This window comes from Scophthalmus maximus, chromosome 2, assembly GCF_022379125.1.
Source record: "Scophthalmus maximus strain ysfricsl-2021 chromosome 2, ASM2237912v1, whole genome shotgun sequence".
Lineage (NCBI taxonomy): Eukaryota > Metazoa > Chordata > Actinopteri > Pleuronectiformes > Scophthalmidae > Scophthalmus > Scophthalmus maximus.
Window position 1 is genome coordinate 22,525,216 of NC_061516.1, and position 26,632 is coordinate 22,551,847.

The 26,632-nt window shown below is 43.1% G+C and overlaps 3 protein-coding genes across 7 annotated transcripts; 1 reads left to right on the top strand and 2 right to left on the bottom strand.

Moving 5' to 3' along the window:
- Window positions 1-1,236: 1,236 nt before the first annotated feature.
- Window positions 1,237-5,993, bottom strand: LOC118300515 (beta-crystallin A1). Of its 2 annotated transcripts, none has more exons than XM_035624972.2 (6): window positions 5,937-5,993; window positions 2,816-2,881; window positions 2,532-2,650; window positions 2,238-2,379; window positions 1,997-2,139; window positions 1,237-1,871 (listed from the first exon to the last, which is right to left on the bottom strand). In XM_035624972.2, exons 1-6 carry the CDS (start codon window positions 5,976-5,978, stop codon window positions 1,724-1,726), a joined length of 660 nt encoding a protein of 219 aa, XP_035480865.1. In that variant the 5' UTR covers window positions 5,979-5,993; the 3' UTR covers window positions 1,237-1,723. The 2 variants fall into 2 exon arrangements, with proteins under 2 accessions (XP_035480865.1, XP_035480867.1); XM_035624974.2 differs by lacking the exon at window positions 5,937-5,993 and adding an exon at window positions 3,173-3,237.
- On the top strand, window positions 4,964-18,118 carry LOC118300513 (protein unc-119 homolog A). Of its 2 annotated transcripts, XM_035624969.2 has the most exons (6): window positions 4,964-5,044; window positions 7,940-8,190; window positions 14,297-14,410; window positions 14,838-14,937; window positions 15,090-15,262; window positions 16,061-18,118. In XM_035624969.2, the coding sequence occupies exons 2-6, from the start codon at window positions 8,067-8,069 to the stop codon at window positions 16,171-16,173; spliced, it is 624 nt and encodes a 207-aa protein (XP_035480862.1). In that variant the 5' UTR covers window positions 4,964-5,044; window positions 7,940-8,066; the 3' UTR covers window positions 16,174-18,118. The 2 variants fall into 2 exon arrangements, with proteins under 2 accessions (XP_035480862.1, XP_035480861.1); XM_035624968.2 differs by lacking the exon at window positions 4,964-5,044 and having other exon boundaries at window positions 7,513-8,190.
- Window positions 18,119-18,664: 546 nt separating this feature from the next.
- slc13a2 (solute carrier family 13 member 2) lies at window positions 18,665-26,603 on the bottom strand. Of its 3 annotated transcripts, none has more exons than XM_035624962.2 (12): window positions 26,472-26,603; window positions 24,909-25,039; window positions 24,254-24,382; window positions 23,578-23,714; window positions 22,467-22,871; window positions 22,240-22,362; window positions 21,656-21,865; window positions 21,354-21,454; window positions 21,093-21,208; window positions 20,334-20,495; window positions 20,096-20,233; window positions 18,665-19,794 (listed from the first exon to the last, which is right to left on the bottom strand). In XM_035624962.2, exons 2-12 carry the CDS (start codon window positions 25,008-25,010, stop codon window positions 19,663-19,665), a joined length of 1,755 nt encoding a protein of 584 aa, XP_035480855.2. In that variant the 5' UTR covers window positions 25,011-25,039; window positions 26,472-26,603; the 3' UTR covers window positions 18,665-19,662. The 3 variants fall into 3 exon arrangements, with proteins under 3 accessions (XP_035480855.2, XP_035480853.2, XP_035480854.2); XM_035624960.2 differs by having other exon boundaries at window positions 23,578-23,647; window positions 26,472-26,597; XM_035624961.2 differs by lacking the exon at window positions 26,472-26,603 and adding an exon at window positions 25,137-25,302.
- Between the last annotated feature and the right edge of the window lie 29 nt (window positions 26,604-26,632).

A 26,632-nucleotide genomic window follows, 5' to 3' on the forward strand; every position in this document is an offset into this window, starting at 1 on the left:
GTGTCAGCAGACAGTTAGCGTTAGCATTAGCATTTAGCATCCGCGAGGGGACTGCAGGTGTCAGCAAACAGTTACCGTTAGCAATAGCAGTTAGCATCCACAAGGGGACCGCAGGTGTCAGCAAACAGTTAGCGTTAGCATTAGCAGTTAGCATCCACGAGAGAACGGCAGGTGTGTCATCAGACAGTTAGAGCAGCTCTGGTGGGCGGGGCCTGTGTTATTTGCATATCATGAATATTTATAGTCTCAGAATTCCTCAATGAGGGAGAGAGTGGATGGTTTCAGCCCCATTTCAGAGGGGTTTTTTGTTTTACTTTTTAGGGAGTAAACTGTTAAACAAAATATTAGACATAGCAGATTATTTTTATATATTTTAAAACGTGTCTGGAGGGGATCTCTAAATTAAAAATGACTTTTTAAGAACTATGATAATAGTTAATTCTGCTCTATTCCTATACCCCACTACATTTCACAGGGAAATATTGTACTTTAAATGCTGCTTACATATTGATGCATCAGTATAAAGTTGCTTTTTGTGGATCTCAGCATAGGAGGCAGTGGGGCAGTATTTGTGTATTTCCCATATAGTCCAAACATGGATCAGAGCAGGCCTCTGGCTCACAGCAGGGATCTTCATTAGTTTTACCCTGAACTCTCTTGATTTGTTTCAATCAATTTTAGTTCAATCTGTATATACACAATGCAACAACACAGGTCAAATGCAGTTTGTTTGGGTATTTAACTTATTCCATAATATCAGCTTTTCCATTAACTTGTTATGAGGTTGTTAAGATCTAATTCCACATTGTTTGACAGTATCTTATATATTTAACATATTTGAATTCTTCATGTAAGCAACATGAATTTTACTGAAATATTCAGTCTCATGGCACCATACTTTTTATGATTACGCAATGTGAGCTAATGGAAATATTGCTGATTTGATGTTTACCATTTCACTCTCCTTCCCCCAAAATCATGATATATGTTTTGGTATCTTCAGAAAACTTTGACACCTCAACTAATTAAAATTAAGTTACGTGATATTTTCATGGTTTGGACAAACCCTACGACAGGTCAGTTGGGTTTAAAGAGGATTATTTTCATCCATACCATGGGTTTGTATCCATCGGATTCATCGAATAAGTTTTAAATGATTGTAATTTGAGCTGTTCACTGGGGAAAAACAAGACACAGGTGTGATTGAGGTAAATGTCAGTGTTGTGAATCTCAAAGTTTCTTTGCTCAATCTCTTTATTCATCGTCTTGAACACAGGCAGTCAGGGATATCACAGGTATCACAGGTTGTTGTGTTGCTGCAGAGAACAGAGACGATGGTGTTGATGAAGATGATGATGCCATCGCTGGTAGAGATGAAAAAGAGCAAAACCTTTAAGGGGTTTTCACCGCTGTGCAGCCAACCTCGGAAGACGAGGCCTCTCTTGCACGCTGGTTCACTTTTTCTCTTTCTGTCATTCCGATTTTCAGTCTTTCTTACATCATTCCTTTCTTTTGGGAGGTTTCTTTAAAAAACAAAAAAGTACCGTGAGCAACTGACAGTCAGTAAGCACCTGAAGACCAACTTGGGATCCAGTGGAGCCGAAGAGATGGAGGTTAGGGGGTGGAAGGAGGAGGAACAGAACGAGGGATGGAATTTCAGGAGGAGGGAGAGGAGAAGGAAGATGAAGAGGTGAAAAGTAAGAGTAAAGGAAATGCTTCCCTCTCAGTGCTGGATCCTCCTGATGGACTGGATCTGGGAGGTTTGAGCGTGGGAGCCAAACTCCCTGTAACGCTTGTACTCTCCTCCACGCAAGTCACTCTCCAAGATGTACTGCTGGCCACGGTATCCAGGGTACTGGTAGCACACAAATCTAAAGAAGTACACGAGAACATAGTGATGTAAAAAAGTGGATTTTTTCAGTCAGTATGTGTTTGTGGCTGATGCTTAGGTGTGTGCAACTTCAGTTTTCATCAAACATCATCGCGTTGGACTTACGCTCCACTCTGAATGTGCATGGATCCAACCTCTTTGTTCATCCAGCCCATGGCCTGCAGGGAGGGGAAGTCATCGGACAGCTCGAACTGACGACCCGCCAGGTTCTCCTTCTCGAAGATGGTCATGCGGGAGTCCTTATGGTTCTGTGCAAAGGAGGAGAGAGGCGGTTCAACACAGCTTGAGATGGAGCTCGGCCTAAACTGAGCCGCAGACTGTTGACCGTGTTGTTCATTAGACCTACAGCGCAGCAGATGGGCCTGAAGGAGATCATCCTCTCAATGCGGTAGGAGTTGCTGCCACTGTAGGCCTCAAAGCGAGGGTAGTCTCCCTTCTCCAGGACAAACTGCTGGCCGCAAAAGCTGGAGTGCTCGTAGCCCACCCAGCTGCGAGCAGAAAGTGGAATTGATTAAGTCAGAAAGCAAGGAAATATGAAGCAAGCCCACTCTTTTAAGCCTCTCAGGATCTAAAGGAAAATCACTCCATCTCAGTTATACAATCAGATCTAATATTTTCCAAAAGTTGTCTGGATACGTACGCGCCACACTCGACCTTCAGGGAGCGGATGTTCTCCATCCCACACTCCATGATGTTCTGGCAGCTGGCGGTGAACTCCATACGTCTGCCCTGGAAGTGCTCCTGATCGTACACGGTGATCTTTGGAATGCAATAGAATGACACCGAAGATTAGACCTTCACGGTCAAGTCAGTCCATAAACATAGCCGCTGGAACACTTCCATATCCAATAATGTCCTGAAACTTCTTGCTGCTCCCCGTGCTCATGGGTAATGTAGTGTCAAGCGTGTGTGTCACATGCTTACCTTCCAAGGGCCCATGGGCATTGGGTTTGTCTGAGCCATTTTGCTTTTTGTTTTTTTCAGTAGTACCTGTGGGGAAATACCAGTATTAGTCAAACAAAACTTACTCAAATAACCACCTATTTGTTATTGTCTTTGATGATATGGGAGGCATTTTTGCATTCTCTGAAACTTGTACTTCAACAAGATATATCAGGATAAGCCTAAAACCTCCTCCTCCCTTGCCCTGATATGTTTTGCAAAAAAGTGAACAACCACTCTGTCAATCAATTAAGACTCCCTATTTTTAGTTTATATAAAAAATTAGAGGCCCATTTAGGAAACTGTACTGTATTGCCAACTTTAACTAGTATGACCTACCTAAACTGGTGAACTGTGTGTCGCAGAGTTCCACTGAATGGTCAGCAGGGACGGAGTGTATGGGGGTATATATACACCCGCGGGTGGCAGGGGCCGGGGGGCAGGCGAGCCTGCACTCATGTCAGCACTTTGCTTTTGACTCCATTGTTTTGTTGTATGAGACACAGAGGGGTTAACACACAGACACACAACGATTCACGCAAACACAAAGAGGCTAAACGGCCATACTGCATTACCTGTGTCTCTGTGCTAAATCTACTGTATGTGTTGGGGGGGGGGGGGGGGCAGAGTCGTACGTCCAGTATATAGATCTATAATCAAACTGGCCTATGTGACATAGCAGAGCAGTGGTAAATGCACAGTTGACTAATTCAAATTTTGAACTGATCGTTAATCGCTTACACTTACAACATGTTTTAAAATAACACAATGATTCATCAAAGTAGACACGTGTGAATTTGTTCGGACAGAATTAAAACAACCAAACCAGGGATTTGCAAGTCAAAGGCATGTCTGTAGTTTTAATTAGTAGTAATTAATAGTTGTTATGTGCCCCTTGCTGAAGGGGCTGCAACACTCATCAGTCTATAATGAATATATTTGAACCTTTTTACTATTTTCCCCCGTTTTTGTATATGTAGAGCATTTGTGTTTGTGACAGTATAAAGGTATAATTTGTTTTTTTTTAATCTGTTTTATTTGTTTGTGTAGTGTTTGAATAGTAACCCCAACTAAAACTGCACAGTGTCCCTGCTCATTAAAGCCTGTGTATCATACAGACTCAGATCAATTATTTGTCTCCACTCTGTTAATGAATCTGAAAATGCATGTAAATGGCGATCTGATTTCCTGTAACAGGAGTGCCACGTGTAATGATCCCAGCACAAATTACATTAACAACGGATTTGAAAAAAAAAACAAAAAAAACTGGTGGCCGTGTTGGAAATCTAATCACGGCCGCTTTATTGATCTTTATGAAGTGGGGCAATCCATGTACGGTGCAGAGGAACAAGTTTGCAGGCAACACCAGTCAAAACTGAGTCTGGTGGGTGAACAGAGATACAAATCTTTTACTTGAAAAAAAAACAGCTGGTCCAAAGCGATTGACCCCGTCTGCGAACACCCAAATCAACAATGAAGGTGAGCAGGGGGCAGCGATTGAAAGGCCTCATTGGCAGGACCGGCAGCGCTTTGGCATCGACTGATGAGGGAGCACAAGTCAAGGTGTTCATCGCTGTATATAATCTTTGATTCATCTGTAGGTTTGGCTGTCTCACTCTTCCCGTTTTGATCTATTCCATCCATCTGGATCAACGGTTGTGTTTTACAGTAATTTACAGTCCTCTTCTGTGTGTCATTAAAGAAAGCAACGAGCGAGAGAGAGGGAGTAGCTGGCACGTAACAGAACGTACGCCCTCTTCTCTTCTCCAGCTGCACTGAACGATAAACATTTAGCAATGGCTTACTGAGGTCAGCACATTGCCCAGACTCTCCGTCTGTGTGTGTGTGTGTGTGTGTGTGTGTGTGTGTGTGTGTGTCCACATAATTCCATAATTGTGTCTACAACAGATAGAGAGATACATGTGGACATACCAAATTCACAAAACATATCACAGTTAAGATGAGTTTTTGTGAGCACATTCCTGATCAAAGTGGATTTTGTTAAGTTCAGTATGTGAGACAGGACTGACGTAAATGTGTGTCTGTGTGTGTGTGTGTGTGTGTGTGTGTCCTTGTGTGTTCATGTGTGTCTGTGTTTTCGCTGATGATAGCAGCAGCAGCTCAGACGTGACAAAGGGACGAGCAAACTCAGCAGCCCGATGTGAAGAGCCCACAGTGAGCGTGTAGCCGACCCTCTGTTTGCACATACAGGTATTTCATACGTACACGTAACAAAAAACCAACCTGCCTCTACAGTATACATGTTTGCAGTTGACCCCTCCGTGCAGCACAGACAGCGTCTCTCACAAACATCCTGCATATATATCACTCATCACAAAGGAACAGGCTAAAACTTACAAATCTTTCTGGATATCTGTTCGGGAGAGAAAAGGGAAAACCCTCACATTGAGTTTTTCGAAGTTGGGCTTTTGTAAAGTTCAAAACTGAACATTTAAGTTCAGAAGTAATTTTGTTTTTCCTCTTAAACTTCAGTGCCACTTCTCAACCATGGAAAAAACATGTAATGACTGTGCAGTATGAATTAAAACAGAGTATACTGCATGCTCGCCTATCAAAACAGTTCCATGTGTTAAAAAAATGAATAGAAATGTTCTCTGAAATCTACTGTACAAAGGCCAAATCAGAACCAATATTAGAAGCTGGTTTGCAGTAAATAGAGACTACCTCCAGGGTGCAATGTTTCCACATTAACTATGAGTTTCCAGATCTTTTGTCATAATTAGTCTACAGTCGTCACATTTCTTAATGACTCAAGTTTTCAATCAATGCATCATGAGCCGCGTGTGAAACACTGGTGTAGCTGAAAATGTGACGGCTCCTTTGACCTGAAATCTCCGTACACGGTGAACATTTAGTCAGAGCTTTGTTGTAGCTGGGTGCTTTGTTGCTGTGGCCGCTGGAAACGGTGGTTACAGTTGGTTTTGGCACCGTCGTCGTCACCACACACAGTGTCACTGCAGAGCTCGGATGGAAGGAGAGTCATGTGTGGCTGAGATCTGCTGTGACTCATGCAGGCACTTGACATGCATCAGTCGAGAGGCAGAGAGAGAGAAAGACAGACAGAAATAGATTAAATCCTCACAGGGTTGTTTCCCTTCTCCTTCTCCAGCTGGGTGAAAGTCATCTGATGGTGTCTGTTTGCAGTTATGGCCGCTTCCGGCGCGCAACATCTGTAATGTAATGTGAAGACGGGATAAAATGCAGAAGTATCTTAGACGGACAACCCTCAATGCAATTTTGGGGGGGATTTATTTTAGCAGCTTGTCACAACGCAGGCAAGTATTCAGATCAAGCTATTAACACATCATAAAACATACTTTTAGACACTCAACAGTTAATCGATGAATTGATTAGTGGTAGACTTACATTAATTTGGAAATATTTTGATAATCGATTAATCGGTTCAAGTAGTTTTTTATGAAGTAGAAAGATATCAGCTTCTTAAATGTGTATATTTTTCTGGTTTCTTTGCTCCTCTGTGACAATTAACTGAATATCTTTGGTGTGTGGACAAAACAAAACATCATCTCGGTGTTTGGGGAAAAACGGTCGACATTTTTCACCATTTTATGACATTTTATGGATCACACAATTAATCGATTAATCAACAGAAATAATCGACAGATTAATTGATAATGAAAATAATAATTAGTTGCAGCCCTACATACCTTTTATAAAAAAAAATGTTCTTTGAGTATATAATTGGGCAGAGTGGCATCTTCTCTATGTTATCTGATCATTTTTATAGTGACAGTAAGATACTCTAATTGTCAGTAGAGGAGGAAGTAGAAGTTAAAGTCGTTTTGTTTCTGAGTTGTGTTTCTCTTCTTGCTCATGTTCGTGGTCATTTCTATTATAGGCTTCCCAACTTGTATTAACAGTCACTTCAAACAGAGGCTTTGCCGTTAAAGCCCCCCCTTGACCCTTTGACCCCTGGGCCTGTCCCCAGTGGGCCCTTTCAGTAGTCTGTTCATGCATAACAACGACTGTTTATATAGACCTCCGAAAAGGAGGCCAGACCAGACACTGTCCCAAATGGTTGCTCTCACAACAGGTCTAATCTTGACAAATGTACTGTATTTTATAAGATAAGATAAGATAATCCTTTATTGATTCCCATTTGGGTATTACAGCAGCGCGAATGAGCACAGGTTTGAATGACAAAAGAATGAAATGAAATAGAATAAGAACAGTATAAAATGGAATCAAAATGAAATAGAAGTATATAGAACAAGCAGACACAGAAATTGTTGATCATAACTTTTGTTTTACCTAAGAAATATCAATCTTTGGCTAGTTGCTCGGCTTTATAAAATAAATGTGTGGTAAATAAAGTATGTGTACAGTATGTACAGTACAGCAAGTGTTAAGTGGCACAGCATGAAAACACTATAACAGAGTACCTACATATAATATACAATATAACGAAATAGTAATAGAAGACCTACTTCAAACTTGTACTGTCATAGTAACTGTCAGTTTAACTTTTGCCACAAACCTAATGGGCGCAAATTCGCTTAACACACACACACACACACACACACACACAAACACAGTAAATATTATGGTTGTTTTCTTTATTGGCGCGCGTCAGGTTGTGCGCAGACGCAGCAGACGCTCGGCACGGAGCTCAGACGCACCCCCCCCCCCCCCCCTTCCTTGGCAGCAACGGCCATCTGCCGCCCCCTTTCTCCCAATTCAAACCGAGCAGATTATTTCTCACAGACTTTTGAGGTTCACTTGTTCCAACAGACACAGCGGTCGACCGAGGAGCTGCGGGGGGAAGCGAGCAGGGGAGCAATATTGGGCATATTGCGCTCAGCCGGGGGACGCTTGCGTGCAGCCCCGTCTGCGGACACAGACACACTGACTGACTGACTGACTGACAGACTGACTGACTGACAGACTGACAGACTGCAGAAAGACGAGGCGGATTTGAATTAGCCAACTGTGCATCCTTCGGCGAGGCAGGGAGGGAGGGAGAGGCAGCTGATTAGTGTCTCGGAAGCCCTGGGTTCAGCGAAGAGTGGAGGAGGAGGAGGAGGAGGAGGAGGAGCGCAGAATGAGCTATTCTTGCACCAGCAGGGGCCACAGCCAGGACCCGTCGGGCGCTGACGCGACTGCCGGTGAGAATCCAGGCAGGGTCACCGGGGGCACCGCCACGGACAGCGGCGGCGGCGGCGGCGGCGGCGGCGCGACGCAGACGGCGGCGATGAGAGTGAAGAAAGGATGCAACGCGCCCGACGCCGGAGTCCCGATGACCACGGAGGAGGACCTGCGCGCCGGCGCGGCGATCAGTCCGGAGGATGTGCTGGGCTTGCAGAAGATCACGGAGGGTCAGTTCACAGTGTGTGTGTGTGTGTGTGTGTGTGTGATGTTCGAGGCTCTCCTTGAAAACAAAAACAACAAAAGGGGAGTTCAGTGCTGAACACGCACGACTCTTTGATCACAGCATCCCGTGTGTGGCGTGGCGTCTCCTCTGGGGGCATTTGACTATAATGTGAGGGTGCCGGGGCGGTGACCCAGGGGTCAGGCAGCCTTCGTGTTTCAGTTTACTTCAGTTCAGTTCAGTGTGGATGCCTAAGTTTCTCTTCTCCTTCATCTCGCGGAACAGTGGGGGAGCCAGGGTCTTGACCATGTGCGTTTAAAATACATCTTGCATATTACAGGTATATATATATATATATATATATATATAAATAGGGGCAGAAAGATGAGACAAGGAAGTTCATTTTTTTCTTTTGCATTTCAAGAATAAAGTGAAAAGTAGAGGATAAAGTCGACTCCTCTGGTCCATCAAATCCAAGAGGAGCGACTGCAGCTGTGCGGAGCTGCCAGTTTTCCATCTTTCCAAGCTTGTGAGGTTCTTCGAAGGCCTAACACCGATATACCACATGTGTTTATGGCTATAGGAGAGAGAATTTCCTTGTTACAGTTCACTCAAACTTTAGTTTTGACTTTATTTTCTTATGCTGGCCCTAATGTCCTAACGCTTAGTGGAAATATTTTCCAGTTGAATTCTCCTGTTCATTCTGCAGTGGCCCCGAAATTCTAAATATTATTAGCAGGAGGCACATATAGGAGAGTGAACCTGGTTTTATCTAACTAGTACCATAGAGCAAAAATGATTGTCAATCTTTCAGAAGTGTAAGTAAATACATATGTGCAGAAAAAACAACCCTTGTTATTATCCTGCCATGATAATAATAAAATAATAGTTTTCAAACAAATCCAGGTTATACAGTTCTTCCACACTGGAGCAATTCAAACAAATGAGTTAGTATCGTCAGTTTTAAAAGACAACATTTATAAATGTTCAAAAGGAAAGTTGAAAAAAAGATCAACATTAAACCAAATTCATATTATATTACTGCATTATCGCTCAAGTCATGGAAAAACAGCTGCCGACCAAACGCCCTATTACTTAATAATGCAGTTGATTCTTTTAATAATGCCCACCTCCAACTCCTAAGCCTCTTATAGCGACACGCATGAGACAGTCGCCAGGAGGAAGCTCTTATGTGCATCTTTCACTGACCTGGGTCTTAAAGCAGCATTATGCTAACAGGTGGCCTGCAGGGCACTCGACTATTTAAAGGCCCGAATACTTTACTTACACAACAAGGTTACAGTCGCCGTACGAAACATAACGAGTATGAAAACGTGCAAACAACTGCACCGATTTAGGTTTTTTGTTTTCTTTTTCTTCTACTGATGGCCGTGCACCTTTCAAGAGCAGCCTCACAAAAGCACTGTCAATATATTTGTGTTTTTCCTTGTGTTTCTAGTTATTTATTACAAAGTTTCATTTTAAACAGAAAAAAACATCAGGCCTCAATGGCATTTCCTTTGTCATAAGGACAAGATAACGACATCTTAGGAATCATATCATCATCACCTGCACAGTGGTGTAGCGGTTAGCGCTGTCGCCGCACGGCAAGAAGGTTCCCATCCCAGGTCCAACCACCCAGGGCCTTTCTCCCCGTGTGTGCGTTGGTTCTCTCCTTGTTGTTGAAAGCTTGTTTCTCGCTTTGTTGTTGTTGTGATTTTACTGCTCCGGCCTGGGCCGCGGTCCCGCGACCTCGGGTATGGGAGTCCGGCGCACTAACCACTAGGCCGTGGGGTTGCGGCACCGAACACACATATTTTTTTATTTTCGGCACGTACACAAAAGCGACAGCTAACGGACGGTGAGGAAACACTTGATGATTCTTTAGAAAATGTCTATTGCCTTACAATCGCTTACTGCGCCTTTAATGGAATAGGACTGAGGATGCACTCGTCCCCGTCTCTGGGAACATTCTTTAGCCCTTGAAGCTTGTGATTTAACAAGCTTCAGTTATTTTGAGCCGCTCTGACTCGATATAGTGAACATGCAGGACACGTCTCTTTTTTTATCCGCAAGTCTGCCCTCGGTGATCGCGGTGATCTATGTGGGGATCGTTGTCCAGCTGCACAGTGACAACAATCGCCAGTGATGACTCTTCCTCCCACGCTGGACTTCATCGCGGTCTCAGAAACTCTCACTCGCCTGTATCGCAGCGTCATCGCTGGAGGGAAGAGGAGGCGCGTGTGAATCACCACAGCAACGTGGAGACACGCTTGAATCACTACGGCAACGTCAAGCTTCTCCCCTTGGTTACGGCGTGAATCTCTCTTCTCCCACACGCTCCCTCCTCGACTTTCTTTCCTCTGTTCCCCCGTCGAACAGTGTATTTGTGCTGTCGCTTGCCAACACTGCCGTGTCTCTGGCAAACGACCTGAGCTCCCAGAAGCCCTCGTGTCGCTTTGTGACTCCTCTGTCTCTGTTTCCATGAGACTGTAATTGATTCCCTCCCTAAGTGGCATGACACACAATTGAAGGCAGTCAGCAGCTCAAAAAGACTTCACAACAGTTTTTTCTTCTTCTTTTAACTCAGTGGTTGTTACTGAATCAGTATCACGGGAGAGCAAAAGATAAGAACAGAAAAGGCTTCCTGCTCTCGCAAGTTGACTAATTTGATCTGAACTTTTGCTCTTAACTGAACCCTAATCTGCGGCGTTACAACCTTCAGAGCTGAATGCTCGACGGTCAAACAGGAAATGAATCAACAGCAGCCTGAAAAATGGATTGTTCGCTTGAATTGTTTAGCAGGCACCAATGCCAAATGATTCACCTTCTAAGGAAGATCTTCTTTTCTCCGACTTGATAATGTTAATTGATTGGATATATATATTTAAGACAAAATAAGGTTTTGAAGACATCGCAGCGCGCGGCGGGAAATTGTGATGTATTTTCAAGAAAATTGGCCTTTTTGGATCACGTCTGAATTCTTTCGAGTCCTACTTGAAACAAGAAAGCATCATCACCGATGCTGTTTCACAGCTTTACATTTCACGAGTGCCTCGAAAAAAGAGCATCCTCGTGGTGTCAGCCGAGTGACAGGAACTCTCACTCGGAGAACAACGCGTGAACTCGCCCTCTGCGGTCGTTCAGTGTGAGGGCAAAACAACCCGAGCGATGATCTGTGAGAATTAACTCACGGTTTACAAACCCACAAGGTCTGCTGGAGCTCAAATACGCGCCGTGGAGTTAACCGCGGTGGCAGGCGATGAAACCAGACCAACTTCATTTGCTTCCTCGGGATCATCGTCAAAATGATACAGAAGAAGTCTCAACAGTGAATCGAAGAAGAAACCATAAATGAACCACGCGGAGACTTTCGGAGCTCTAATGACTGTTTGCACGTGTCACGTTTTAACCTTTCTCCTCATCGTGACATCTGCAAGCAGCTGCTCGCGTCGTGCCGACAGTGAACAAAGGTGACTTGTTTGATGCGCGATGTCTTCACTTCCCCGTCCCTCATCTCAAAGCCACTCTCGTTTTTTTAACCGCAGCGCTGTTGCCATGACGCTGTGGTCACTGACAGACGAATTCAGGTCAGTAAGGCAGAGGCGAGATGCGTCAGCCCTCTGCGGCAGCGTGCTATCAGACTTGATCACAGTTCACACAGAGCTCAGAAGAGGGGAACCGTTACATACGCCGTCTTTTATCATATTGAGCTGAATGTGGGCAAAAGCACGAGTCCTATTGTTGCAAACAAGTTTAGATCATAGATGATATACTGAATTAGCGTGGTCTGTTAATCTTGCAGAGTTGAGATTCACTTCTGCTCAAAGATAAAGAGCTTATGAGCACAAGTAAGTGAACGCAGCATGGTTCATCAAGTAAGTGAACGCAGCATGGTTCATCAAGTAAGTGAACGCAGCATGGTTCATCAAGTAAGTGAACGCAGCATGGTTCACGACCGCCATGACTTCAGGGCTGATTATTCACAGGTCAGGACAAAGCTATAAGAATCTACAGGCCGAGTTCATAAGGTTGCTATGATTCATCCACTGAGGACCATGAGTGTCCTATCCGCAGCGTTAGCATCATGGCTAACTCGATGCCAGCAGCAGACAATCCAACCGACACGTATCGGTCGGGCACCACACTCTTTTTATTATCGCACTTTCACACACTATCAAACATTCCGTCAAGACTGAACCAAAATGTCGGGAGGCGTCTTATTGCTGAGTTGTTGTCAATGATGTGTGCAGAGAGAGGCACCAACATATCACCAGAATAACATTTCATATTCCTGCTGGACATCACACACAAATCAGATGAAAATGTGCGTGTGGTGGGTTGAAACAGTTTTCCCGTGACGAGGTCATAAGGTCTGAAGTTTTGAAGACGAGCTTCGTGTTTCCAGCAGCGTTTGACTGCTGAGTTCACACTCAATAGTCAACTTAATGTGTTATGTAATTCAGATTTAACTCTCACACACACACACACACACCCCAACTCACACGGAACACTTAAGACATGTTCTGTCTGGAGGTGTATACTTTCACATCAAGGAGAGCTGACAGTGATGAACTGGCGTCTATCGGCGGCTTCAGTGGCTTCGAATTATCCTCAGATGACTGTGAGTGTGTGTGTGTGTGTGCGTGTGTATGAAAAAGAGTGACAGAGATTGTGAGTGGGTGTGTAATTTACAACAACGCACACACATAACAAAGTCATTGTTTCTTATTCAAACTCATTGTCCTCATGGGACTCTATTAGGGGGCTCGAAAAGTAACAATTAGCACCGGGTTAGCAAAAGGACAAGGACAACACCAGATGTGGTACATTATACTTATGCGGCCGCACCCTCTGCACACACACTCACACACACACACACACACACACACACACCCACACACACACACACACACACACACACACAGACACACAGCTGTTCAGAACATGTGGTAAGGGCCCCACTGCTTGCAGACATAGACATGTTTGGTATTAACCAAAATTATGTGGCTGCTGAGCCTGAGAGTGTTTTTTGTTTGTCTGTTTGTTTTGTGTGTGTGTGTGTGTGCGTGTGTGCGTGCATGCGTGTGCAGAGGCTTTGTGAAAGTGGAGCACCACTTTCAGAACTGATGAGTTTAGAGGATTCATTCGCACTGACGGAGGAGCAGAGGCATCACAGGAACACACCAAATCAGATCAGCACCGTCAGGAGCACTCACCTCTGCACGGTAAATGGAGTTGACAACATACTGTCACTTCAGGGTCCGGCTCTTCGGCGGGAACTCTCCTGCATGAATACATAAACGTGACAAATAACATGCATGGTAATGCAGAAATGTAGAAATAAACAGTAGAGCCAAATCCGGGGGAGGGTGAGGTCAGGCGCAGGCTCAAGCTTGGTGAGAGACTAAAATCACCTTCAAAATAAATGGGCCTACAGTACATTTTGATTCTAGGTCAGCGAGGTGAGCAGGCCTCAGAGGAGATGAGGGAGACGTGTTGCAGTTACACCTCCCCGCCAGTGGTTCCACTGGGTCAGGCAGGAAGCAGGAAGTGTCTGCTCTGTGCTGGGGAACGCTAATAAGCAGTGACACTGTCTGTTGAGGGCAGGAAGGATTAGAGGAACAAAAATAACTTGCTTCTCTTTCCTGTGTGTGTGTGCGTGCGTTGTTGTATTTGTGAGGATATTGCTCCTCTTACATTGTTTCTTATTAAGAGTCATGTCAAATTTACTTTAAAGGGTCAAATGAACTTTTAAATAATTGAAATTTAATGATTTGAAATGCAGTAAACAGAGTTAATATTATAAGAATGTGATAGTTTATTGCTGCATGTTTTTTTTTAATTTAAGTGTTGGAGCATGTGAATGTTTTACCACATGAGGTGAGTTCAGGCAACATCGGATCAAAGATCAGTCTCAAAAAGTATTGAGGTTCAATAATCCATTTCTCCTGGTTGCCAGTTATATGATGTGTTGATTGATCGGGAAATTCAATTTATAATACTTTTATTTAAAAAAGTGCCTCGTGTCTCATCTGTTCCTCTCCATCCTCTCTCTCTCTCTCTCTCTCTCTCTCTCTCTCTCTCTCTCTCTCCCTCTCTCTCTCTCTCAGATTATCTCTGCAGCCCGGACGAGAACATTTACAACATCGACTTCACCAGGTTCAAGATCAGAGACATGGAGACGAGCACGGTGCTGTTTGAAATCACCAAACCTCCATCCACAGGCAAGTCACTCACTGAACTTTTATCTGCATTTCTTCAGTTCAACCTGTATTTACCATGAGAATACCTGCAGTAAACACATGATAATGCGGCCTCATACGTGGAGGCTGCACCCGCACACTAAATAATGAACCATTAACCTGCAGAAACATCCATCAAATATTGTCTCCCCAACTTTAATATGTTATCCCAAACAAAACCAGTCATTCATAATTATGAACACTGACTTGATAGGTGTATTTTGGGGTTCAGTTAAACTTCCCGGTGATACCACTAACTCACAAATCCTTTGTGAAAAGGTGTCCACAAATTTGCAGGGAAAAGAGACGGACACGAAAAACATGCATGAGAATCGTCACATTTCTAAGCTTTTATTTCCCATGTCTGAATTTTTGTTTCTGTTCCGCCACAAACGGATCCTGACCCTAGATAAAGCAGGGCAGAAGAGGGATGTCGACCCGAACGCCGGACGGTTTGTCCGTTACCAGTTCACCCCGGCTTTTCTCCGGCTGCGGCAAGTTGGAGCCACGTAAGTGGGAACGTGTGGGAATCTCTTACTTACAAGGACAAAGTTAGCAACAGGATAATTGCTGTGTCTCCTTGTTTTTCTTTCTGTCTTTGGTTTCTCTGTCTGGACTCACCTCTGTCTGCCTGTCCGTCCGTCTGTCTTCATCCCTGCAGCGTTGAGTTCACGGTCGGAGGCATGCCCATAGAAAACTTCAGGATGATCGAGAGACACTATTTTCGAGAGAAGTTGCTCAAGAGCTTTGACTTCGAGTTCGGCTTCTGCATGCCCAGCAGCAAGAACACCTGTGAACACATCTACGAATTCCCACCTCTGTCTGAGGACGTCAGTAAGTCCATAATGACACACACAGACACGAATAGTAAACACATTAGAAAACTATTTTGGAGGCCAGGATGCAACTGTATGTTTTTTGAAGGGAGTTTAGTTGCTCTGTAATGGATAATGTTTGGATATTGCTGGGGTCCAGTCAATGTAACAAGATTGGACGTGTGGGTACGACCTTCTTCTAAGACTTTGAAACAATTCTAAAACATTTTGAGCTTGCTATTCACAAGAAGCCGCTGTTGATATGAATAATGCCTCTTATCGAAAAATAGTTGTTCATACGGAAGCAAATCTGTCTCACTAGACGTTGAAATTTAAAAGCCATTGAATTTCGACAACTGAATTCAGCAGTAGAATTTCGGCATTTAAATTATGCATGCGATTATTTTTTTCGCCTCAGAATTCAACGCCTGACACTGATTTTCACTTCCTTTTTATTCAATGTTCACGAATTCATAATCCAAAAATTCAAGTTCTAAAATTCAAATCATATGAATTTCGAGTTGCTCAAATTCGATCCAAAATCTCTGTGTTAAAATTTTTTCGACCAACGATTCTGGGTGAACTCGAAACCAACGTCCAGCCACTCGAGTTACGCTCCTTTGGTCCGCTGCCGATGCTTGAAGTTACATGCGTTCGGTCACTGCAGTAGAGTTGGAACGATAATCACAGATGCCGACTTTCCCGATCAGTAACTAATAAACGAAACATTGTTCAAACACAAGCGCAGCCTCCTGATTCTAACAGCCATTGGCCTAACAGCTGAGATTTTTTTGTGTGTGTGTGTTTCTGCTCGCAGTCAGAGAGATGGTGCTGCACCCGTACGAGACGCAGTCCGACAGCTTCTACTTTGTGGACAATAAGCTGGTGATGCACAACAAGGCGGACTACTCGTACAACGGTGGGACGTAGAGGCGACACAGCGACGCGAGGGACGGGCGGGTGGACGGTCTGTCCTGAGTAAACTGGTGGGGGTTCACATCCTGCCACTCCAGTCGTCTCTCTTGTTCTCTCTTTCTCAATCTCTTTCTCCCGCTGAGAGAATTCGATCTAGGAAACGTTCATTTAAATGTGTCAGTGTGTGTGTGTGTGTGTGTGTGTGTGTGTGTGTGTGTGTGTGTCTGTGTGTAAGCATTTGTCAAAGCCTGAAAAGAAGCCACATGCACACGAAGACACTCACGGACACACACAGTTCTCGGCTCGGTGCGCCGGCGCTGTAACAGTGTGTGTTTGTAACAGGATAAACCAGCAATTGAGCAACTTCTTTTTAGGGCATATCAGATGGTTTTCGCTCTCTAGCCACGAACAAAAAAGACGACCTGTCTCTCAACATATGGATAGAAATTATTTTTTTCATTCCTGTACATGTTAGGAACAAATCCTTCATCTAAAAACGTGTTTTTAGTGTGTGTGTGTGTGTGTGTGTGTGTGTGTGTGTGTGTGTGTGTGCGTGTGTGTGTGTGTGTGTATCTGTGTGTGGTTGCTCTTGCATTTTTGAGTGTGTTTTTTGCGTACTTTGTATGATTGTCTGTACAGTAGTGCTGGGTCAGTTTCCCGTTTAGGTGTAGGAGCTCAAACTCGAACCGACATGTGTGGTCACGTCAGGTTCTGGTAAATTCTCATCCACTGGCTCTGTCGGTCTCAGTATATTCCTCTAGGGAGCGTCTGCTGAATCAAGTGCAGCCCCTAGTGGTGAAATTTGGTATACCAGTCCAGGACGTCGTCAGTATCAAATTGGTTCAAAGGTTTTTACACCGGCCCCAACCCTGTTGTACAGTACTGTATGTGTTTGTATGAGTGTCTGTATGAAGCATGATTAATGGTCTGCTAGAAAAATATGAATTTAATTGTCAGTAATGTGGTCACCTGGCTTAAAAAGGTCAAATAGATTTCCTAAACCTGTTTTCAGCAGTTTTCTACATTATAGACAGTAGTAAGTCATTTTGAATTTATCAGACCTATTTTCCTGTTTCCTTATCCGTGTGTACCTTATTCATGTCTCAGGTCATGTGACCTGTATTAACCGTAAGGCATGTGTGTGTTTATGCTCTTTGCTCAAAGCACAACATCTCATCACGGAGCCGACACGTGAGGAAACGGTGAACTGATCGGACCATGAACGTACTTTGTCGTCTGTGTAGCAGTTAAGAAGTGAAAAAAACTAAAAAACAAAATAGTATAAAGAAGAAAAGTATTTTGAAATGTTGATATTTATCAGACGTAAAGGAAGAGGATTGTAGAATGTAGCAGAAATCTCTTGGAGAACAAATCACCCTTAAATCTCACACAGATTTTTGATTTGTGTGCAATCTAATGTTTTTGTTTCTGAGGCAGTTCTTGTCATGTTTCATATGTCCATCTTCTGAATTTGTTTAGTGCTGTTGCCCTGATTTCCGCCCTCTCATACATTTCTATCCCGTCATTTTTTTTCTCTGAAACATTCCAGTTGCTTAGGACCCGAGTGTGTTGATCTGTTGCCATTCGAGGGCATTTGTCACCCGCATCAAAATCAGTCACTGTTACAGCCAGTGTTTATATCTATATATATCTTTACTATTTACAGACCTGGCTGAAAGGAAATTACTTGAATGCACCGCTTTGACTCAGATCATCATTGGCTCAAAGTCATTCAAATCGAACAAAGGTTTAGAGACGTACAAAGTAGTGCATAGGGCAGGAGGAGAACTCAGGTTGGCTCGGATCGAATTGAATGTTATGTACAGCAGGCTCATTTACGACTGACCGTGACTCGTGTACTCATTATTTTCAATGGATGTACGTTTTTTGACGATTCAAAAGTTGGTGTGACTTACAAAAAAAGTGAAACAAATAAAGATTCGTGGGACTTTTTGAAACATCTCAGTGTCCTGACTGTTTAAAGTTTTGTGCCAGAGCTCGACGTCCAAATTATAATGTGGAAAGTAAAACCCATAATTTTCTGCCGGACCACTTTGTCTCTCTGCATCTTCAGTTCATTACATCCGGCTCTTTAGAAACTGACCACTCCTTGGATCGTAACCTATTTGCAGCTTCTTATCTCAAAGTTATCCTTCCACCAACCTTGTCATCTATGCTCACTCTACACAATAGGAGTGACACCTTCCTGCTATTGATTTGTGCGTTTTGTGTTTTACCTTCCTCAATGCTCCCCGACATTATTCCGTGTCCCCACGTCCAAATAATTCCTGGAGTTGGTTGCGTTAAAGAAGTAGTTCAACACTTTTTTTGGAATTACGCTAATGTCTTAAGAGGAGGAAAATCAATCTGAAGTTTACATTTTCCTCCCAGCATCTCTACAGCTCACTAATTTTTATGTTATATCTTGGGTTCTTTCTTTTTTTTTATCTGTACAAAAGTATTAGGTAACACTTGACAAGACGGAGATTAACAGCGTCGCACAAAATGTTGAACTATTCCTTTAATTGCAATTACCAAAAGCTTTTTTTTATAATACACAAATAAATACACACCTTAAGTCTGCCACTTGGTGTTTATAGAAAGTGTAAAGTTAGTGCTTGTTTATTGTAAAAAAAAACTGACAAAAACACTTGTGGAAAAAAACATATAACAGCATATACAAAAGAAAAAAGAACCACAGTAATAAATTAACTGATACAATTAATTCAGGTTTAAATCATTTACACAATGTCTGTAAACACAACATTACTATTATTACATTATTGTAAATAATGTTTACTGCACGTTTGCATGATGATCTGTAAATGATAAACAGACACAAGGAAATGACCTCAGTCTTTTTCAAAGAAAAAAAAAAGTTCCTACATCATTTCTCTTCAGGAAATTCTGAACACTAACGGGGGATTGTGTTTACTAATGGAGCTTAACTGATGTGACTTGAGTTCATCTCAGCTTCGGTTGTAAATTCGTAATGTTCTGCATTTCATATTAATGCAGGAAAAAACGGACTCGGGGGATTGTGAGTCGAAAAACGGGTAAACAGAGTCGTCATGGTGACGTGTCCTAAGATGTAGCAGTGCACCACTGATGAGGGGAGCTGGGTCGTCTTTAAACTTTATTTTCTGCACCACTTTTGCAGTTGCCAATATTTCATGTTCTTCTCGTTATGAAATAACCGACGCTTCAGCTGCAGCTCTTGAAATTCCTGAAAGTCACGAAAACCTTTTTTCTCATAGGGTTCTCTAAATGAACAGATGGACAACGATCTCAGAAGATTGCACTTTTTCCCCCGCCACAGTTAGAACAGTATATTATGTCAAAAAAATTGACCTCTCGTGAAAGATTTTTTTGTTTGATTTTTGCTTATCTAGTCTTTAACATTTGCTTACATTAAATACATTGAGGTTTTTTAATTGATTGTCACGACCAATTCTGTGACATTCGCTGTCTCCATCTCTCTGTGTCTTCATGTCTTTTCCTCAATCAAGGTTGGCCCTCTGTAATGTTGGCCCACTGGGGGAAGGTGCCCATGTCAAACAATGCGTATCCCCAGGTGTTGACGCCTAAGTTGACGGTCAGAATCCCAATGATGTTCAGCATGAAGCCAGCTTTCACCTGCAGGAGCAGACACATCTGATCAGTGCACAGTATGAGTAGTGTCCTTAAAAATATAAATGTTTTCTCTGGGCTGTTCTAGGCAGGCCTGTTGATTGCAAAATGTCTTTGTGCATGATTACACGCTGTGGGGAGATGTTGCACACCTAAAAACTAAAGGGAGGGTAGGATTGTTTCGTGGTTTAACGGAAGACATGTTCATCTCAGGCTCATCATCTCGAGTGTCGGTTTTTAGCAATAACTAAATTGAACTTGAATTAGTCATTTTCGAGCAGTGTATGCGTACGTGTATGAATCTCACCATGTCGATGACTTTGAGATTTCCAAAGGCGAAGGCGAAGGCGTTGGGTGGTGTGGCCACTGGCAGCATGAAGGCCAGAGAGGCAGCGATGGTGCAGGGCAGCATCACATACAGCGGGTGCAGCTTAATAGCTGTGGCCTACGAAACACGCCGGCACAACACAGTTTGACGCACAGGACAAGAAATGCGTGCACAGCCCATGTGTGTGCGTGTGGACGTTTTTTTGTATTCAGTTTACCATTGAGGCCAGTATGGGCAGGAACAGGGTGGTGGTGGCTGTGTTGCTGAAGCACTCGGTGAATGTCGCCACCAGCAGGGAGAGCAGCAACGAGATGGCATAGGCAGGAATATTCTGGAGAGGTGACAAGCTTTCTCCCAACCACTTGGACAGACCTGACTCCTGGAAACAGATGCACAAGGAGTGTTGATCTTTTAGCACAAAACGCCTTGGCTCCTCGCCCGTGTTTGATTGCCTGATTCGGGCAGACCTGTTGTGTTTGAAATTTTGGACTTGGCGTGAAGTCAAAGTCTCTGAGTTGCACAACCAGGAGATTGACATAGGGTTTGGTACATTCCTGTTCACCAGAGGATGAACGCTACTGACTTTTTCTACACACATTTTGGAGATGTCCTGACTTTTCCCCTAACACCACCATGACGTTGATATTTTTTTCTTTAACAATTTTTTTCTTTCTACTTTGGCTAAATTAAGGAAAACTTGTGGTTCTTATGCTGCTCAGTAATAATTTGCTCTAAAACTCTTCAAGAATAATAACAAACTCCCATCTTTTGTTCCCAGAGCTCAATGTGTCATCTTTGGCACTGAATCCAAAGGGATATGAAACAGAGAAGGAACAGAAACTCTTCACATTTGAATTGATTATAAAATCCTGCAATCGCTAACCGATTAGCCGACAAATTCTTTCAGCCCAATGTAAAGGGGGACATGAAGTGTTAAAATGACAACAACGAAAAAAAAGTGCTCATGGGTTTTCACCTCACTGGCAGCAGCCATAGCGAAGCCTCCTCCCAGCAGCAGGACGATGTTCCAGGGCATTCGCTCGTGGACCACCTGCCAGTTCAGCAGAGAGGGCGGAGACTTCACCGTCTTACCTGTGAGACCCAGATGAAGTTTGAACATGAGACTAATTGGTTTGAAAGAGCAACATATCTACTAGGTATTCTTGAGCTAAAGTATCGTCGTGCGCTAGTGATAGGGATTTATTTTCTGCAGATGCATTAAAATAGAAAATGTCACCTGCGTCATCGTAACCGTAGCCTCTGAACTTGGGCAGCTGGGAGGGGACGACGAAGAAGAGCATTGACATGAAGATAGCGACGGTTCCATCTGATACAAACCTGAGGTGCACAAGACAAAAAAAGATGACATATTGCATTTGTATATTTAAATATGTTGCAGCCGTTTTTCCTGTTGTTTCAGTGTAAACTACATGAAGAGCAATCGAAGGAAGAAGCACTGTTCGGCTTCGGCTGCACTTGTTAGTACAAGCTCATTGCTGGCTTTAAGTCTTTTCGTGGGAAACCCTGCGAGAGACTCACGCCTTCTCCTTATTGAAGAGCAATGTTGCCCAGCCGTCGATGAAGCCCGGCTCCCTGGTGAACCATAGGACCACCAGCAGGGTGAAGATGGTGAGCACTGCCCCCTCAGCGAACTTCATGCGACCCAGCTTAAGGTACTCCTCCTTGATCACCGCGTACGCCTCCTTATCTCTGTCGCTCTTCACGCCACAGCCAAATGACTTCTTCAGGCTGGGGATGAAAAAGTGAAAAGTGCCATGATGGAAGATTTGAAATGGAACTCATGGGTTACAGCCAGCAGCCAGTCAGCTTAGCTTAGCATAAAGACTGGATATGCCTGATTTTGGTTTTGTCTTAAAAGGGACAGTCCAATCCAAACACAAAAAAAACTCTCTTACATTTTGAACCACAAAAATATTTCTGTTTTTAATTGCAAAGTACAGTCTTAAACAAAATAAATGATAACTATATGGTGTGAATGGGATCATCTTTAAAGTCTGGGTTAAATGACCATGTTAACATTGTGCTGAGAGTGTGAAAAGCATCCATGTGTCTATTGCTCACTGAATCAACTGCTGACTGTACTTGACTGAAGTTTTCCTTACTTGGAACCAAGGAACAAAAACTGGAGCCAGAACCAGGACAACACAAGCATGAGCAACATGTTGGGAAAAGCAAAGCCGAACCAGCTGGCAAAGTTGATCACGTCACCATTTCCGGGGAAGATCCTTCACAAAACAAGAAAGATGAAGAGATGAGAAGAGGAAAAGCAGCAGTCGCATATCTGGAATATTGACTTTTGCTTGTTGAGTGATGTTTATCAATGCCTTACTTGTCGATCTGACCCTTGAGGATGAGGTTGGGGGTCGTGCCAGTGAGCGTGGCCGTGCCGCCGATGCTGGCAGAGTAACACACGCTCAGACTCAACCCTTTGGTCAAATGAACATACTTTGCCTCCAACGCTTGTCTCCTGGACTCCCGCAGTGACTCCTGTTGAGTCTTGGTGTCTGGCTGTCTGCTGTTGGATATTTCCTGCTTCTTGTCTGCGAGCTCCAGCTCAAATGCAGGGTTGTCCTCGGCTGCCGCAGCCTGAAAATCTCGTTCGTCCGCCTGGGCCTCGGTGGCTTGCAGCTGCTGGAGCACAGCCTTGGCGATGGGCAGCATCATGGCTGTGCTGGCCATGTTGCTGATCCACATGGAGAGGAAGGACGCCACGATCATGAAGCCCATCATCAACCTGTGTGAAAGGGAAGTGTTGAAAATGATGGACATGGGAACAGTTTTCATATTTAATATGTGTAACATCATCTGATATATACATTTCTTCTAGTATTCATTTTGTCAATAGGGAACACCATCTATTTTTTTTTTACCCACAAAGGATGAAGCAAAGTTAATGTAGAAGAAAAATGTTTTTCTGAGCATCTCATGTCTGTAGCTCTTTTCCCTGAAATTACTGTTTGTAATTCATTTATGTTCTGTGCAACTGGCAACATTTCTGTATCTGGTTGTGTTCCTTGTTTTTGCAGAATGTTACTGTAATAAAAATGTTTTCTCACTTTGCAGTGTTTTTTTAAACGAAATGCTGCACATGTACTTCCGTTTTCTGTCATATTCTCTCTGGACTACCATAACAGAAGTGTTGTATGGAAAATTAAAAACTTGAAAATACATCAGTGTGATAAGAACTACCTAAAATGACAGAAACCATCTTTTTGGGGGGGCGAGGTTTGTGACCTATACTGCAGCCAGACACCAGGGGGCCATTCAGATGATTTCGCTTCACTTTTGGGGAGCCTTCGTGTCATCCATATATATTTACAGTCTATTGACTTTGAACTTTAAAGATCTTCGCAAGCGGAGTTGATACTAGAGTCACAGAGTTTTGTTTTTGCTGTCTGTTGTAGTGTACACAGATGAGCTGCACCGTAACTCTTTCTTACAGGGACGGACGAACACCAACCAGCAGCAAAACTCGGAGAGCGATGCGCTTATGGAGGTTCCAGTGCTCCACTGCAATGGCCACCAACAGGCCGCCAATGAACAACATGTTAGAGTCTTTCAGATATTCAACACTGACCTGCAACAGATCTCACACACACACACACACACACACACACACACACACACACACACACACACACACAAACATCAGCGGACAAATCAAAAAAGCAAAGCAACCGTGTGCAAATTATCTTTGTTTTTTCCTTTTAATACCCCATAAATCACGTCACATTTCCTCAGACGCCACTTAAGAGAGTGCCTGCACTCATTGACCCACCTGACCAAACTTCATAACTGCATGTATAAAGCAAAAAATGTAAGGACTCATCACGGTCGATCAATACAGTAAGTTAGATGAGGTCACTTTGCAGAGGTGTTAAGTTAGTGATATCTGTTAAAAGCCCTTTAAAACGCCCCACCTACTATGGAGATATTTCTTTTCTTGTTATGAAGGATGACTCATCATAACAACTTGCGAAAAAGCTGAGTTGAATTTCAACAAAACTTCAGAGATACTTGATGTTTTCCTACCAGAATATCGGTCGTAGCTCAGAGTCACAAGCAGCTGTATTTACCCACAGGTACACAACACAAAAAAGTAAGTAAGATCTGTACCGCTCCAGCCGTCATGATACCCATCATGGGAAAGAGGACGACCGGCAGAAGGGCCGTCACAGCCAAGGGCATACATTCTGTGCACCAGTACAGAGCCATGAGGATGATAGCATAGCCACATCTTGCTTGCTGTAAACACAAACAGAAACTCTGGTTAGAGGTGAAAACATTTAAATGCAGACCGACACATTTAGACTCTTACCCTTTTCATATCCTTTGTCTTATCTCTGCCTTCTCTTTGTAAGACAATAACTCTACACGTGCAGATAGCAGAAACCCTTGATCCTAAAACAAACAGTAAGTCATGCTCTCGCCTCTTGAGATAACTCTTTATGGGTTTTTAGTAATATAATTTTTCTCAAGGACTGTTTAAACTACCCGCCAGAAAAATTTCCACTGCCTCTCACATGAGACCTTGTCTAGCTCCGCAGGAAAAGTTAAAGGGGGGGATTAAAAGGGAATAAAACAAAGTTGAGATGTGTATGAGAAGCTGAATCCTGGAAAAATTTGGTTTCGTTTAGCATGGAGACTGGGAAAGTGATGGGGAAACATTTTTGAAAGTGAACAAGCATCATGAACGAGTTTTTCAAGTAGAAAAACAGCACAGCTAATTGAAAAGTTACCTCCACGGACACACATGCACACAAACACTCACCGATGAAGGGATGCTGAGGGGCAGGGGAAGGAGTAACAGCGGAGTGATGGTAATGATGATGTAGTTCCTGTGGTACCAAAGAAATCTCAGCCAAAAACCCATGATATGATTCTGCGGACAAAGCAAGCAACCTAGAGGCAAAAAAATAAAAAATAAAGTAATAATCCACTCGTGGATTGGAATGAAGACAAGGCGGAGGTGCACACAGGAAAAACTTCAGATACACACCAAGGTCAGATGAGTTGACAGTAGAGCTCAAGTGAAGAAGAGCAGAGATGTGCTCCACAGAGAGCCACTGAGGTAACGACGTTCCGATGAACAGCAATTTACTCTTTATACCTCTTGCAGCACATCAAACATTAACTCAACACCGAAGGGATCCCAAGCCTTGACGTGGAGGCAGAGGAAGCTATTGGGAAACATTACGGTAAACGTACAGAGCGGGGGGGAGGATTGACAGGTGAGGAGAGATAGCCAACAAATGAGGTTGATAATATGAAGGAGTGCAGGCGTGTCGGTTGTAGCCAAAGGTCAGGAGCTGTGTGTGTGTGTGTGTGTGTGTGTGTGTGTCAGCTGATCTGAAAGGCAGTTGTGGCCCAAGGACATATTTTGAGAAAAGTGGCAATTGTTGTTGTTTCAAGTGTTTTTTGTGTCTTTTTGTGGTCATTTGAGTCTCTCATGTGTAACATTATATTACATTACATTCATTTAGCAGACGCTTTTTTTCCAAAGTGACTTACAATAAGTGCATTCAACCATGTAGATATTACTCAAAAGTGTAAGAATCAAGAGTACATAAACATTTGTCAAATCGGCAAAGAACAGCTTCAAGTGCCCATTTTAGAGTTTTAAAAAAATATATATATATTTTCTCTTGGGATAAAAAGTCTGTTCCATTATTTGAAGGAGACAGGACTACTGTAAAGAATTAAAGTTTTTTATTTATTCATTCAATAGCTACATTTTTATTTTGTTTGGTTTGGTTTTTTTTGGTTCTTGTTTTGGGTAGAAAACTCAACCAACATAGTGGGTGGCGATAATGCACCATAACGCTGGATGCCACCCGCCAAAAAAAAGGAAAAAGAAGAAGAAGAAGAAGAAGAAAGTTCTGTCTAAAGACACAAATCCCTATAAGCCAAAACACCCCCCATTATGAACTGTACTTAAAAATGATATTTCTTTGCTAAAAAAATCCATCAAACACAAAAAGTGCCCATGCCAGAAATATGTATATGCTTATTCCCTGACCTTTTTCCGTCCCCTGTGTAATATTATTATTATTTGATGTTTTTCATTTTTTATTTTATTTATTTCCTGTATTTTTAGTGAAATTATTGTTATGATTACCACAATTGTTGTTGGTTTTGTATTATGTGGTACCCTAATATCTGAATTATTTAAGTTAAAAATTCTCATATTAACATACACATTTGTGCACGAGGTAGATGTCCTTTTATTACATGCCAAAATGCAAACTGTGTACTTGTGTTTGTAATATGTTTATTTAAATCATTTAAAAAAAATAAGTTCTGTCCCAAGAAAATGATTGGATGACCAACCAACCTGCTCACTTCCTGCTTGCGCGCACTCTGCTCGTACGTCACCATCCTGGGTGCGCGTGACCCGTTTTCCTCAAGGCAAACAAACAAACATGGCGGACGCTGCTGCGTTTTACAGCCGCAGCTAACGGGCGAGTGGCTAGAAAACTATACACAAGAACAAGA